This window comes from Mastigoproctus giganteus, chromosome 6 (genome assembly GCF_048544385.1).
Source record: "Mastigoproctus giganteus isolate SK-2022 chromosome 6, ASM4854438v1, whole genome shotgun sequence".
In the NCBI taxonomy this organism is placed as follows: Eukaryota; Metazoa; Arthropoda; class Arachnida; order Uropygi; family Thelyphonidae; genus Mastigoproctus; species Mastigoproctus giganteus.
The window spans coordinates 207,962,531-207,980,003 of NC_143580.1; the positions used below are offsets into that span (position 1 = coordinate 207,962,531).

The 17,473-nt window shown below is 35.9% G+C and overlaps 1 protein-coding gene across 1 annotated transcript in view; it reads right to left on the bottom strand.

Annotated features, from left to right (window-relative positions):
- The window catches only part of LOC150084911 (tRNA wybutosine-synthesizing protein 4-like), a 156,719-nt gene that overhangs the window by 8,385 nt on the left and 130,861 nt on the right, over positions 1 to 17,473 (bottom strand). The window contains exons 15-17 of the mRNA XM_090375637.1: positions 16,644 to 16,741; positions 16,158 to 16,342; positions 6,527 to 6,659 (exon numbers count right to left, since the gene is read on the bottom strand). Of these exons, the coding sequence (XP_090231763.1) occupies positions 6,527 to 6,659; positions 16,158 to 16,342; positions 16,644 to 16,741 (416 nt within the window). The remainder of the gene's footprint in view (positions 1 to 6,526; positions 6,660 to 16,157; positions 16,343 to 16,643; positions 16,742 to 17,473) is intronic.

Sequence of the window (17,473 nt, forward strand, 5' to 3'; positions counted from 1 at the left end):
TGAAAGATCTGGGGGTAATTGTGCAGGTCAGATATAAAGTTCTCTGTGCAGTGGAAAGAGGCTGCCAGGACAGCACATTGGGTTTTGCCAGCAAGGATAAGGAGGTGATTATCCCATTGTATAAGGCAATAGTTCGGCCACATCTGCATACAGGTCTGAAGGCTTTATTTTAGAAAGGATGTAGAGCTTCTGGAACAGGTACAGAGAAGAGCAACAACATTAGTGAGGGGAACAAAGGGTTGCCATCACCAAGAAAGGCTTGTTCTGAAAAATGCAGACTAGGCACCTGCAAGGTGATCTAACTGAAGTGTTAAGGCTTTGAATGAGCTGAATGCTAATGGGATTCTTCCTCTTGCTGACATATGAGGGGACATAAATTCAAATTGAGGAAGGATAGTTGCAGAATAGATGTGTGCAGGTTTGCCTTTAGCCAGCAGGTGGTTGATTGCTGGAACAAACTTCCATCTATTGTTGTCAAAGTGGATAGCTTGAATAAATTCAAGGAAGAACTAGAGAGGAGATGGATAGGTAAAATGGGAATTTGTTTTTTCAAAGTGCTTCATAGCCAAAAAAAATTGGCCTTTTTTTTTTTTTTCATAGTGTAAAGTTATTACACTATGAAAAGTCACATTCTGAAAATAATAGCCACATACAAACTTTCCAGCCTACCTACTGATTAGGTTAGAAAGTATTCAAGTTGATACTATGAGCTGTATTGGCCTGAACACTTTACTCAAAATAAATTGATAAAAAAAAAAAAAAAAAAAAAACCTTACTTTTCTAAACTCCTTTCCAAGTGACCAAACTTTCTGTTCTCTATATGATAAACCATATTGTCATACGCCCTGGCAGGCAGTCACGCAGAATATAACAGGCACATACAAATTTTCTAACCTGCCTATGAATAGAATCAGCTTGAATGCTTTTATAAAAATTAAATTAATGAAAAAATATATATATATATTTTTTTCTAAACTCCTTTCTAAATGATCAAAATTTATGATACACCGAATTAGTATTAGTAATGGCTGCATGGTGCAAGAAAGCCTATGGCTTATGCTGCACCAGCCAAAAAAAAAAAAAAAAAAAATCCAAACAAAACAATGATAAAAACAAAAAATAAATAATAATAATTAATAAAAAAATAAAAAGGAAATTAAACCTATCATCCTATGTACTTCCCTTACCCGAAGGTACTATCCAGATGACCTTTGAATTTCCCCAAACTGGCGGCCTCTACCACCCACGAAGGCAACTTATTCCAGTAATTTATAACTCGCTGGCTAAAATAAAACTTCCTGCAGTCCAATCTAAACATTTCCACCTGTAACTTGAATTTATGTCCCCTAGTTCTAGCATCATTTATAATCTTGAAAATTTTGTCCTCATTCATTTTACTGATGCCTCTCAGAGCCTTAAACACCTCAATCAAATCTCCTCTAAGGTGTCTAGTTTCCAAACTCTGCAACCCACATATTCGAAGTCTTTCTTCATAAGGACACCCTTTTGCCGATCTCACCAGGTGAGTTATCCGTCTTTGCACCCTTTCAAGAAGCTCGATGTCTTTCTTTAGGTGCGGTCTCCATACTTGAACACAGTATTCCAAGTGTGGTCTAACAAAAGCCTTATATAATGGGATTATCACGTCCCTATCTCTACTTGCAAAAGTTCGATAGATCATCGATAGGACACCATGGGCCTTCCTTGCAACCTGTTTACAATGCTCAGAGAATTTCATGTCTGACCGTATCGTAACACCCAAGTCCCTTTCCTCCATTACTGGGTTTAGTTGAACTCCACCAAGTGAATAAGTTATTTTGAGATTACTGTTTCCCAGGTGTAATACCTTACACTTTGTTGGATTAAAGCATAGTTGCCATTTTTCTGACCATTCCTGAAGTCTATCTAGGTCTCTCTGAAGAAGCTCAGCTTGACAGTGATCATTAACTACTCTACCAATTTTAACATCATCTGCAAATTTAGACATCACGCCCTCTATCCCTTCATCAATGTCGTTTATGAAAATTAAAAACAACAGTGGTCCTAATACTGATCCTTGGGGAACCCCACTTCTTACATCAACCCAATCTGAGGAATTATTGCATATACATGGAACTGTCATCTACATGAAAAATATGAAGATATAATTTTTTGATAAATGGAAAACAAAGTTTGCTTTTTTCTGTAGTTTGCCTTCCTGCAAATGGTAAATTTTTAAGCGGTATCTTGTTATTCAGTGTAGTCAAGTAGAGACTCATCGAATTTGACACTAGCATCTTTTTTGTGTTTATTGATAAGCTGAAGTTTTTTTTTTTTTTTTTTCAGTAGAAAGAATAATCCTTTTCCATTTCAATATGCTGGGCTTAAAAAAAAAAAAAAAAAGTTCTGAGAAAAATGTTAAAAACAACCACACAGTAATAATACTGACTAGAGTGAGCTGATAAGCTCACTCTAGAAAGTAACAATGGAGATGTGGTTTCTGAGAAATTGAAGGCCTACAGGCACATTACTGTAATGAGTATACCAAATAGCTATATAGAGAAATAGTTGACCAGTACATCAGAATGTCTCACAATGGGGGATTTTAACTTTCCAGCCATTGACTAAAATTTGTGGGTTGGTCACTCACACACTAGCAAGACTCTTGTCGATTTCTTGGATGACTTTTCTACAGCAGCATGTTAGAGAGGCAACAAGAGGAAATGATACTCTTGATCTAGTTATCAGCAGTGATTCTTCATGCATCAAGAATCTGCAGGTAAAAGACCCACTGGGTGGCAGCAATCACAGTGTACCAATGTGGAATTTAATCAAATACTTAACTACTGTCAAGGGTAAAGGGAAATGCTTTTGCTTTCATAAGAGTGATTGATTAGAGTGGTCTCAGACAGTTTTTAAATTCTATGCAGTGAGACCAACTGATGATGTTACCAGCGGCAAATTCTAAATGAGAATTATTCAGGGAAGTAATCAAAAAAGCTATTAAGCTTCATTAAGCCAATGAAGGAGGCTTAGACCTAAATGGATATCAGATGAACTACTGAGACATGGCAGAGAAGAAAAGTACATGGAATGCATATAAATTATAAGATGATACAGATGCCTATGGTAGATATAAATTAGTCTGTAATCACGCCATAAAGTAGGTTAGGCAAAGAAATACAGCAAAGACTTCTATATTTATATAACAGTAGAAGGAAGGGGTTGAATCTCAATGGGTCACTTCATGTCTATGGGTTAACTGTTGATGATCCTGCTCAGGTTGTGGACAAATTGAATAGGTATTTTGCATCTACATTCACATATGAAGAAATTAGGGAAAGGGATGCCAGAAGTTTATCACACTCTAACAAGGAACTAAATGACTTTGTGATACCTGAAAGGAAAGCGGGGAAATTGTTGAAGATAGACATAAAAAAATTAAAGCAGGGTATTTCAGAGACTGCTGGAAGTCATTGGGGTACAAGTAAACACATGGATTATGTTAGGGTAGCTAAGAATAGGAACAGGTGCATGTATATTTGCGAGTACACCAATTCTAGGAGTTTGGTAAATAAATTTGATGAATTTGAGGTATTGCTCAAAACATCAAAGGCAGATATTGTTGGCATATCAGAGATGTGGTGTCACACAGATATAAGGAATGCAGAACTGGAATTTGGGGAGTATAATGCGTACAGAAAGGATAGGAAAGGAGGAGGAGTTATGCTATTAGTTAAGAAACACATAAAATCCAAGGAAGTGAAGCCAGTTGACATCGCTGAACAGTGCAGTGTCCAGTCAGTTTGGTGTGACATAGGCATTGGGAGATAAAAATTGAGAGCAGGAGTGTGTTATAGGCCTAATGACTCTGATGAGTATAATAAGAAACTGTACAGGGAAATAGAATGGGCCAGTAAATCAGAGAGTCTTATAATGGGGGCTTTTAATTTCCCAGATATTGACTGGAATTTGTGGATTGGTCACTCACACACTAGCAAGGCTTTTGTGGATTTATTGGATGATTGTTTTCTACATCAGCATGTTTGGGAGGCAACTAGAGGGAGTACTACCCTTGATCTGATTATCAGTATTGATTCTTCATGCATTAAGAATCTGCAGATAAAGGAACCACTAGGAGGCAGTGATCACAGTGTGCTGAAGTGAGATTTACTCAAAGAGGTAACTACCATCAAGGGTAAAGGGAAGGGTTTTTGCTTTCATAAACTACTACGACTACGGTGGTCTGAGACGGTATTTAAATTCTATACAGTGGGACCAACTGATGATGTTACCAACAGCAAATTCAAAATGGGAAGCATTCAAAGAATTTATCTTGGAAGCTACTAGGCTTTACATACCAACTAAGAAATATTGTTCAAGATTTAAGCCTAAATGGATGTTAGATGAACTAATGAGACATATGGCAGAGAAGAAAAATGCATTGCATATATATAAATTAATGGGTCACATGGAAGCCTATGATAGACATAAGCTGGTCTGTAACCAAGTCACAAAGGAGATTAGGCAGATTATGAGAAATCCTTGGCAAAGGATGCAAAGAAAAACAGAAAAGAGTTCTTTACCTATGTAAACCTGTGTAGAAGGAAAGGGATGAATCAGATTGGTCCACTGGATATTGATGATTCAATTGTTGATGATCCTGCTCAGGTGGCTAACAAACTAAATGAGTATTTTGCATATACATTCACACATGAGTTATTCAGGAAGGGGAATGCCAGAGGTGAAGTAAACTCTGGCAGTGAGCTAGATGATTTTGTAATAACTGAGAGGAAAGTGGAGGAGAAATTGAGGATAAACATAAAAAAGGCACTCGGGGTAGATGGGATCTATCCAGTTATATTAAAGGAGGCAGAAAAGGAAGTAAGCAAACCCTTAGCCATAATTATAAGAGCTTCTTTGGACTCAGGGGAGGTACCCGTAGACTGGAGATGTGCAAGTGTGACCCCAATTCACAAAGGAGGATGAAAGACTGACAATTAATTATAGACTTGTGAGTTTAACTTCTGTTCCAGGAAAATTAATGGAGGCACTGGTTAAAGAAGCACTGCAGGATCATCTAGACAAGACTTCAGTTATAGCTCGGACACAGCATGGTTTTGTTAAGGGAAAGTTTTGCCTGACCAATTTGATTGGATACTATGATGCAGTCACAAAAGAACTGGATGCAGGGAATAACTTTGATATTATATATTTGGATCTTAGAAAGGCTTTTGATACTGTTGCACATGGAAGACTGCTGCACAAATTGGAGCAGTGTGGCACTGGAGAAAAATTGCTGCTATGGATAAAGGGATGGTTGAGGGGAAGAAGACAGAGAGTGGTAATCAATGGACACTGCTCATCGTGGACGAATGTTATTAGTGGACTCCCTCAGGGTTCAGTGTTGTTTTCTGTATTTATAAATGATATCGATGATGGTATATCAAGCTTAATGTCAAAGTTTGCAGACGATACAAAGTTTGGTGGGGTTGTTAAGGACACTACTGGCAGTATGCTGCTGCAACAGGATCTGGAAAGGTTGAGCAGCAGATGGGCTGAGAGGTGGCAAATGAAGTTTAACATTAACAAATGTAAAGTGCTACATATGGGAAGCAGTAACTCCAGAGTAATGTATCAACTATGTGGTACTACACTGATAGTGGTAGAGAGTGAAAAGGACCTGGAGGTAATTGTGCAGGCAGATATGAAGTTTTCTGAGCAATGCAGACTGGCTGCCATAGTGTCTTGTCAATGATATACAGGAATTTTTCTAGCAGGGAAAAGGAGGTGATTATCCTCTTGTATAAGGCAATGGTCAGGCGATACCTTGAGTACTGTATATAGGTCTGGAGGCCTCATTTCAAGAAGGATGTAGAGCTGCTGTAACGAGTACAGAGAAGGGCAACAAGATTAGTGAATGGAACAAAGGGTTGCTCTTACGAAGAAAGGCTTAAGTTTTGAAAATTACAGTGTCTGGAGACTAGGCACCGGCGAGGTGATCTGATAGAGGTGTATAAAGCCTTGAATGGTTTGAGCATGCTCAATGCTGATGGGATTCTTCCTCTTGCTCAGAATAATCAGCTAAGAGGGCATAAATTCAAATTGAGGAAAGACAGATGTAGGATAGATGTGCGGAAATTTGCCTTTAGTCAGCGGGTAGTTGGTTGGTTGGTTGGTGGAACAGACTTCCATCCCTTGTTGTGGAAGTTGATAGCCTAAATAAATTTAAGGCTCAGCTGAACAGGCATTTGGAACAAATGGAGGGGTGAAATGGGAGTGTTTTTGTTTTTTTTTTTGCTGATGCTGCATAAGCTTGCTTTCTTGCATCATATGCCTCTACTAATGCTAATCCACAACCAGGTTAATCAAGTCTACTATAAAAATAATTTTTGCTACTACTTGAATAAACCTATAAGTATCTAGCATTTAAGTTCAACCCTTTTCGTTAGCTTCCCTTATCTTCCTTTTCAGTTATTTCTTATAGAAAATTTTGAGAATGCTTTCAGATATCTTTATAGAAAGGTAGATAACATTTGAAACTTACTGGCAACCTGTATTCTTGAACTTGATATGTTGTTAAACTGACAATAGCCACACCAAGTGAAACTTCAGAAAACTTGTTGACTCCCCCAATCAAGATTAGTTTATCTTCCCATATGTGTGATGTATGGGAATACCTAGAGAGACAGAGAGAAATAAATGTTATACCAAACATGCCACAAGCTAAGCTGTGATCCTTAAAACATAATATTCAGTTAACAATTACTCTTTTTTCAGCATATGACAAAGGTAAATGAAAGTGTAAAAGGGCTAATTCTAGATAAATTCAACAGGGTTCACCAACTGATTTTCATGACTTAGCAAGATTGTTAGGTATCAAGACTTATATGTATGTACCAAGCATAATACAGGGCTTTACGGATGGAGACTTACATTTTTTGTTAATTTGTACCTCTTGGTATTGTCCCCCTTTTAACATAATCAAAAATGGAAGAGGGAATTTTATTTTCAAGGTCATTCACTTACATTTGACCTTGAATTGAAAGCTTTGAAAAAAATAACATACCACTCTTAAAAACTTCAGTACACATGCAAAGTTTCGATTTGGTACAGACATAGAATCATTAGTAACTTAAAACTAAAGCGATATGTATCTTACACAAAAAGAATTGGAAATACATAAGCAAGTCAATAAGTCAGCTGTGGAGTTAAAAAAAAAACTTTTCAACCTAGTCACCAAAAACATTTTTACACTTGTCCCATTGCTTTATCAAATTCTGGGAACATGCTGCATAGAAAGATGTGCTGGCTGCTGTAGTAACCAGTGTTATTTGCCATTTTCAACCTCTGCATCATCAAAAAAACAATTTTGCCACCAAGCTAGATTTAAGTGGACCAAACAAATGGACACTGCTAGAGGTGAAGGACTAGGGGCTGTAAGAAGGATTATCAAGAAAGTCCCAATCCAAATTATTGACCTCTTGTTTTGCACATGTGCTGTCATGCAACGGTATCAGACTTTCTTGATAGACCAGGCTGTTTTCTATGCACTGATTCCCTAATTTTTTTCAGACGTGCACAATATAATGCAACATTCACAGTATCTCTAGACTTTCAAAAATTCCCAAGAATAGCATGATAGTTCCAGAACACAGTCACTTTACTATTCCTGCTCCTGCTAGCAGAGCTTTAAACTCCTTTATTGATGAGTGAACAAGATGCTTCCATCATAATAATGGTCATTTTGACTAAAAAATACTGGGGACAGTATTTATCCCATTATTCCATTTCTGAAGATGTGAAGGTTGAAAATGTATGAAGGCTGTTCAATAAAGAATAATTATAATTCTTCCTGAACAACCATATTTCTTGCTATTTCTAGCTGAACTGCAGAATTGACAACCAAACCAAACTGCATCACATAGAAACTGTGCAGTTGACTCATGCACACAGTATGACCTTGGTGGTGGGTCAAGTTTATGCCTGTTCAGTTTTGCTTGTGTAACAATGGACATGACACATTAGGAACACTATGCTGCTTTCAAATTTTTTGTCTCAAGAAAACATCAGCAAAAATATATGAAATGTTAAGAGACTTTTAACCTACGTTTCCATATAGCACAACTTACAGGTGGTTCAGAATGTATAAAGATGGACATGACTTGATCACAAACCTCAGCAGTTCTGGAACTCCAACCACTGCTGTCACCACAGAAACCATGGACACTGCTTCTGTAATTGCTAGAGAAGATCATTGAATAACAATAAGGAAAATGACCAAACATGTGTCATTTGGAAACAGCAAGTTTGCAAATGACATGTGTTTGTGTACATGCTGGGTTCCAAGACTACTCACACTTAAGCAACAGCAAGTTTGCATAGCATTTGTCAGGAGTTGCAACAGATGTTTACTGAAGATGGTGAAGTTCTCCACAAGGTGATAACAGTGGATGAGACATGGCTTCATCATTTCAACCAGACAGTAAGCAAAAGCTCTTTTTGGAAGTGTAAGTCATTGCCAACACTGGAAAAAAAAAAAAAAAAAGTTGTGGCTTCCACAGGAAAGGTTATAGCATCTCTTCTGTTGACATTCAAGGAATGGTTTTCAGCATACACCTAATTCTGTTTTTGCACGAACTTTTTTTACACGAATTTGATTTAACACGAATTCAAAATAAAAATTTCATTCTCTTTTTACGCGAGTCATTTTGATTTAACACGATTTCAATTAATTTTTTTTGCCTAAATTCTAAGAAAATTTTTTTTTAATTTGTGGCATATTAGTATCATTTCTATTTTACACGCACCAATAGATTGGATAACAGCTAGTGTGTGCGTTTTGAAACGCGTGCTTTTGTTTACCAATGTGTACGTCTAGATATTTATGAATTGTCAACGTTTTTATTGAATTTGGTGCACATCTACGGTATTCGTGCATTGTATCTTCGGAAGACATTTAGTAGTACGCTCTATTTCAAAGTGAAAGAATCTTTAGTGAAATTTGTGCACATAAAAATTTATTAATTTTGCCGATAGTCAATAAATTGTAAGTTTACAAATTTTTCATACCTTTTTTTATTAATTATAACTGAGATATTTTTCGGTAGCCCTTATATAATGTCGAATAATTCGCCTATTACCAAAATGAAAAGGAAATCGATTTCTTTGGAACTTAAAATTCAAATTTTAGATCGTCTTGCAACTGGACAAGGGGCTACACGTCTGTAGGAAAGCATTTTGGTGTACGTGAAGCTACCGTAAGAACTATTAAGAAAAATGAAGCTGCAATTAGGAAGTCGGTATGTTCTGGAACAAAAGTAAGTGTTAATTCATCATCATATACAAGAGATATTGTCAAGGAAAAAATGGAAAAGGCTCTGGTAATATGGATAGAAGACCAGTCACAAAAAAAAGTACCAGTAGATGGAAATGCCATCAAGCAAACAGCACTAAGAATTTACAGACAGATTAAAGAAAAGGAGCCAAGCACTTCATCTCAATTAAACAGAAAGTATGAATTTTCTGCGAGTACAGGTTGGATGACAGGGTTTCTTAAAAGGAATACTCTTCATAATATAAAAATTAAAGGTGAAACTGCATCTGCAAATGAATTGGCTGCTAAAGTATTCCCGCAGGAACTTGCAAAATTATTGAAGATGGAGGATACACTCCTGATCAAGTGTGGAATGCAGATGAAACTGGTTTCTTCTGGAAACGAATGCCGAACAGAACGTATGTAGCCAAATCGCAGAAAACTGCTGGTGGTTTTAAGGTAGCTAAGGATCGTGTGACCTTATTATTTTCCTCTAACGCTTCAGGAGATCGTATGTTGAAACCACTGCTGGTAAATCGAGCCCTAAACCCACGTTCAATGAAAGGTGTAGATATCAATAAACTGCCTGTTAACTGGATGGCAAACAAGAAGACCTGGGTGACTACTGCTATCTTTATAGAATGGTTCAACAAATGTTTCGTCCCAGAAGTCAGACGTTATATGAATTTGAAAGGTCTCGAATTTAAAGTTCTTCTGATTCGTGATAATGCACCCAGCCATCCTGTCTTGGAACACCCAAACGTACAAATTTTTTTTCTGCCACCTAATACTACATCTTTGATACAACCAGTAGACCAAGGTATAATTGCGACAATTAAAACATACTACCTAAAATGAACATTCCGACACGTTTTGGACAAACTGAATGATGAAACACTAACAGTCATTGATGTGTGGAAGAAATTCTCAATTGTGGATTGTATCAATCAAGTTGGATTAGCGTTAACTGAATTAAAACCAGCAACTTTAAATGCGTGTTGGAAAGCGGTTTGGCCACAATGTGTAAAAAGCAAAGATCCCATCATCCTTAATACAACCGCATTTCCCAACATCATTACAATGACACACAAAATTGGTGGAGAAGGATTCGATGATCTATTGTTTGAAGATATTGAGGAATTGTTAACCGACAAAGCCCTAAACGAATATGAAATATTAGAGATTGTCCTTGGGACTCCTTATCCCACAGAACGTAGTGATAATGAAGAAAATGATCCTGTTCTAAATGCAGATTTAATAAAAGAAGGTCTGGAACTGGCCAGAAAATTAGGTAATCATTTTGTCAAACATGACTCTAATGAGGAACGCGATGAGAAGTTTCAACGTGAACTGAAATCGTTGACAGCCTCTTACAGAGAATTATATAACGGCCTAACCAAAACACGAACACAACGATTAATAACTGAATTCGTTCGTAAAACCGGTGAAACATCAGCACCAGAGGAGACTCGTGCTGATTTTGCTCAAGAGATCACAGAAAGAATTTCATTAATAGAGGAAGAAGACGATGTCCACAACATTTCTAGTGATAGCAGTGATATTCCAGTCGTACACAAACGTATGCGCCGTTTATTATCAGAAAGTGAAAATGAATAAAATTTTGTTATGTGTAAAACAGATTTTTTTTTGTTCATGAAGAATTCATTTCATATGCATACAAATTTACTTTAATACATTTTCATTACATATTATTACATGTGTATTTTGTTGAAATAAAATAATAAGCTTAAAAAGAATATTTTTATGTGTTTTTTTTTAAATTATTTTTACTGATTTTTTAGATCCGGAACCAATCTTCTTTTCTTCCATAAATACAATGTATTTTTTTACACGAATTTCTTTTACACGTATTTTTCAGGAACGTATCTATCGTGTAAAAACAGAATTAGGTGTATTGTGCCACATCATACAACTGTTGCAAGACCTTACCACAGAACTATAGCACGCTTGCAGGATCACATTCGTCACAAATTATCCCAACTGCAAGCAGATGGATGGGTGCTGAATCATGCAATGCATACCTCATGTTGTTCATACTGTCATTGAGTACTTAGCCAGCAATAATATCAAAGGTGTTCCTCATCCAGCCCTACAGCCCTGATCTTGCACACTACTATTTTTTTATTCCCATAGTTAAAAGAGCTGTGAGGAAAATGTTTCCAGTCGTCAGAAGAAGTTTCTAAACAAATCAGAGGCGATTTTCAAACACATGTAAAAATGGCTTCCACCATGTTTTTGAAGAATGGCAAAATGTTGGAGTAAGTGGATTTCATCAAATGGGAACTACTTTGAAGAGGACTGTCAAAATATGGATGATCAATAAAGCTATGTTGTGAAAAAAAATTATGATCATTCTTTATTGAACAGACCTTGTATGCACATTACTTATAACAGCAACCACCATATTTTTATGCGGCCAGTTACCAGAATTTGATAAAATGATGGGATGAGACTTCCAAATAAAAATGAAAGCATACTGCAAAATATGCTTATGAAACAGGTTTCTTGTCTAGGTTAGAACTAGTCATTTTGTTATAAATTACCATATATTCATTGGTAAATTACCATATATATGTTGTATAAGTGAATATATTTTTTTTTTTGCCTTTAAAATTCACATAGTGATGTCACAGCAAAATATGCATTAAGAGCCAAAACGTAGCTCTTAATGTGGCTCTTAATATGCATTAAGAGCTATGTTTTAATTCAATTGTCTGCTCTTTCTTTCAGCAGACTACAAAAAAAAGTGGTAAGCATATACAGACAAAACAAACCAAAATCTACAGGAATAGATGATGTGAAATCACTCTTATTGATGCTATATGTGTGCAGAGGAGGCTCTGGTTATGTAAGCAAGCCATTCCTTGTTGCCTGTTTAATACCATACTGCAAATTGATTTCTCTGTAAACAATACCTCAATACAGAGGAGAATTTGCTATAAGAAACTGACAATCTTGAAAGTTTAATTTTCAAGACCTCAAAAAAATAAGTCTGTAAATGTAACTCCTGATGAATTCCATTAAATATTTTTGTCTTAAGATGAACAAATTCTTGAGTTTTAAAAGGCAGGGTGCAATATACATTTGTGTAAATATATAAATGTAATACATTGTAAATATATTGGCATTAATTCATTATCTTTCTAACCATAAGCATGTGCCTTTAATTCAAGCTTAGGATTTCATACCCAATTACAAGTTGACCTTAAAATTTTAGATATTTCAGCATTTTTTCAAAAAAGCCAAATTATACTGTATATTCAGTAGAGTCCTGTGCAGATCCACTATATTATATTAGACCCAAACCAATATTGAGGGGGAAGGATGAGTAAAAAAAAAAAAATCTATAATTATATATTTAAAAGGTAAACATCAGCCTTTTAGGTGAATATGTGCAGTTTATACAGATACCAGTATTGGAGTAGCATTGTTTATAATTCAAGTCACACAAAAAAAAAAAAAAAAAAAAACACACACACACCCCTCATAATTTAGTAAATGTTACCTGGGAAAAAAAACTAATAAAAGCAGTTTTATTAGAAAACTGACATTTAAGGAACATTAATTATGCCTATTTATGCAGTGCAAGGAAGGGTGTGTTGCATATTAACAACAAGAATTACAATCAATGGAAGAAGGTCCCTGATATATATACAGTGGAACCCCGCTTTACAATATTAATTCATTCCAGAGACACCATCATAGTGTGAAAATATCGTAATGTGAACCCAATAACACACTGTTTTTTGATAGTTCATTCCAAGTCCTCGGAAGCTGAAATTTCCACTATATAACTAAGCTATTTATCTCTGTAAAAGGTAATTTTTATAACAGAAATTGTATTAGTTTTATACTGAATACTGTATTTTCCAATGTAAACCACGCACCTTTTATCTAAGAATAACTCGCCCTAAAATTGTGGTGCGTCTTATACACTGGAATAAACAGTAGAGCGTGATACAAGTTTAAAGAAAAAAAAAAATGCTGATGGTGCCACACATTTTTACTTATTCCCTCCCATCCCAAAAAAATGTTTAAAATGATAATTCATAATTATAAACATTAAAAAAACAAAAATCATAATTTTCATTTAACTTGCATTGGAAAAGCTGTGTCAATGGTGGTGCAGTGATGGAGCTGGAAGAGAATCTTTTACCATCAAGATATCAGGACAACCTTCAGGATCTGGTGTTCTTTCCGATCGTTGCCTCTTGCCACTTATGGTATAAAAACTGTCCAAAATGGTTTGCTTTTGGCGCTTTCTCTGAAGGTTCTTGAAATAACTTAACGCCCAATCTTCAAATCTGCAGGTCATCAATTCAGTGGTTTCAATATCTGGGTTTTTTTCTTACTGTCCTCTTCACAATATCCCATGCAGCAAACATGTCCTTAATTTCTTGAGTTGTTGCTACACAGTCATCCTCCTCGTCTCCACTAATTCCTGGAGTTCCTCTGCTGTCAACTCCCTTCCATGGTCTGCAATTAACTCCTCCACATCTGCCATATCAATCTCTAGAGCCAAGGACTCACCAAGAGTGATAATTTCCTGTTCTAGAACACCTTCAGCTTCAAATCCTTCAAAATCATGGATGACTGAAGGCCATAAGTTCTTCCAGGCTGCACTGAGCTGAAACTTCATTCCAAGAATTGACAATCATTTGTACACAGTCTAAGATGTTAAACCTGGTCTTCTAGAATTCCTTTAAGGTGATGGCTCTGTCTCCTGAAGTCTCTTCAAAGCACTTCTCAAGCATCTTCTTTGTGTAAATTTTTTTAAAGTTGGCAATCACTTGCTGATCCATCAGCTGAAGCAGAGGGGTGGTATTGGGTGGGAGAAATTTGACAGTAATGAAGTTAAATTGCTCCTCCAGAGATTGGGCAAGTTGGGGATCATGACCTGGAGCATTATCCAAAATTAACAGTGCCTTTACAGGAAATTTGTTTTTTTCTAAGTAACCTTTGACTGAAGGACAAAACACTTCAAATATCCATTCATTGAAGAGGTATCTTGTCACCCAGGCCTTGTTAAACCGCCAAAAGACACCCAACCTGCTTTTGATAACCTTTTGCTGTTTAAACACTCTGGGAGTTTCTGAGTTGTAAACCAACATTGGCTTAAGTTTAAAATCACCACAGGCATTGGACCCTAATAGCAGAGTAAGCCTATCCTTCACAGGCTTATGACCAGGCAATGAGGTCCCTTCTTTTGTGATGTATGTTTGCCTAGGCATCCTTTTCCAAAAGAGGCCCGTTTCGTCTGTATTAAAGACTTGTTGAGGACGGTAACCCTCCTTCTCAACGAGCTCTTGAAACTCCACCTTAAAGTTTTCAGCTGCTTCCTGATCAGCACTGCAAGCCTCTCCATGACTTTTAATATCAGACCTTTTTCTAAAGCGGTCAAACTACCTTTGCTAGCTTTACAGTCCCCATATCATGTATCACTAGGTGAAGGTGTTTTAGTCTAGGTCCTCAAAAATCTGCTTTGCATGTTCACAAATGTATTATCCAGGAACTGTATCACCCTTCATTTGTTTTTATTTTAACCACAGCAACAAAAGCCTTTCCATTTCTACAATCAGTTCTCTGTCTTTTTGGACTGTGTTAAATTCATCACTTACGTTAACTTTTTTAAGGTTTTATTTTTGTTTCTCTATGGTAGAAATGGTCGACTGTGAAAAACCATATTCGCGCACCAATGAACTAATTTTAGCACCATCATCATGTTTTTTCACTATTTCTTGTTTAATTTTAATTGAAATTTTCTTCTTACTGCACTCTTTAGGGGCCATATTACGCAATGTTGTATGTTCAAGAATTCAATACAGTAAATTTATGGAAAGTAAGCACAAAAAAATTACTTGAACTAAAGGATACGAAAACAAAACACATGCCCAACATGTTTACAAATGCTGCTACTGGCTGAGACGATAGTCTCTGACCGGACCACGTGGTCCGGTCGGAGACTATCGTAAGCCATTGTAGAGCGAAATACGTAGGCACCGGTGATCACTGGTTAGTAGAATCAGCCACTCAAATTATTAAAATGCACTACACTTTCACCGTTTATTGCTATGTTTTGTTATAAGAATGAATTTTGAATGCATTTGTGATATTTTTCTAAAACACGTTTCTGGAGGTCACAACCATAAAACAATAAAAACAATTTGCTCTTTCCAGTTTATTGGGCTTTTCTGTTAGCGCAAGCTATTATAACTGGGTAGTAAACTCTATCTTATTGCATTTGCGATAATACCGATAACTGGAATTCTGTGGGTTTTTACTTTACAGTATTATAGTGAAATGTGTTTCCCCTTCACTGAAATCATATAAAAAACAAAAATAAATTTTCAGAATCTTCTCTTCATTCCTATTTTTTAAGCTCCAATTAATAGAATTAATTAATTAAAATATAGAATAAAAATTCAATTTGCAAACATGATGACAATATCCCACACTTACTACATATTGTATAGTGAAAGGTATTTTATTATGGAGAGTCCATTGTTAAGTAATTTGATTGTATAGTGAACCCATCGTAAAGTGGGAGTCCACTGTACATTAATATCCATACTTCTTAATCCAGCAGATCTGTGTCTGTCTTGAAGTCTGAAGAGACTTTAAGACAGATACAGAGACCATTCAAGTACCACACAATGCAGCTAGTAGAAAACAGACTACTAAACTGAAAATGGCAAGAGAGATAACAGAATGGGTGCTATCATAGAAGGCTATTCCAAATAGTGATTTCTCGCAAAAGCAGTGGTAAGTAAAAAATTTAAGAAATATATTACTCTCAAGTTCTGCTGAACAAAGCTTTATATTTTCCTAAAATGAAATTTACCTAGGAAGTAGACCCATAACAGGCAGACTAATCCATTTTCTGCTCATAATGCAAAACTGATAAATACAGTTTAAAGGACTGTCATTTGTTCCTAGTCCTCCTGTAATTATAATGCTCTGTGCTTTCTTCCAAAATGAGGCTGAGTGAGAATGGCGAGCACTAGGACTTTCTTGTTGAGGAACAACCTACATAAATGAAATACCATTAACTGCAAATTTTCACATTTACAAAAAATTCGCAGTTCTTCTAGAATATTTAGTTAAATTTCATATTAAGATTTAATTTAGTATTAAGACAATTTTTAAAAAAAATAAGATCAAAATTTTTTTCTGGTGTCTGGTTTTGAATTCTTCGGGTCTACAGTATGCTAAGTGGTGTTACCATGAATGATAAAAAACATTCACATTACATTAATTTACAAATTATGCATATGTGTGTGTGTCAAACTCCCAAACTCCATCTTTGTGAAATCCAAACGAAATTTACCTGATCCCATTTCCATAATGTGACATCCAATATATAGCAATCATTCAGAGCATCATATTCCAAAGTCTTCCCACCAAACAAAACAGCTTTCTCAGCATCTAAATCACCAAACATTTACAGCATTAGATATCTGGGAAAACACTAAACATGTAATCTACAAAAATAAATTTGAAATTTAAGTTACAAAATTTATTGAAAGATCAACATCACATTAATTAGTATTAAATCAAGAAATATTTCCTTTTTTAACAAATGAGAACCTTAATTATATAAAATAAGTTTGAAAGATCAAGTATACATTTTTCATAAATCCTTTGTACATCTTACAATGATAAATAAAATGAAAATAAGATTTAAACTGCACCCCAATGCCACTGGTGTAAATTTAGGGATTAGTTCAAATGTTTTACTGAACGACAGCGCAGTTTGTTATCCTGTGTGCACAACAAGCGAATGTTTGGCAGCAGAAACGACATGACATTCACAATGTCATGTCGTTTCACAGATGCATCCAAGCTGGTGTAATATATTGTTATTCAGCTTCTTACAATGGAGGGAGTCTTTCCAGCAGATGGCAACTTTGTGTCGTGCACACAACTCTACATATGGGCAAATTGTTATAGTGAATTAAGAAATTCTGGAGGATGATCCATGTCCAGAAGGAAATGTTTTCTTGATAGACAATGCCATCAAGACAGACCAATGTATGACAGCTTATGTGTGGCCAGGGGGCTAGTAACAGCACCACTGTCCATGATTTTCATATTTGGAAAATGACAAAATTTCCCCTTCAGAAATAAACTTTGAAAGAAAGGCTACACTTGTACAGT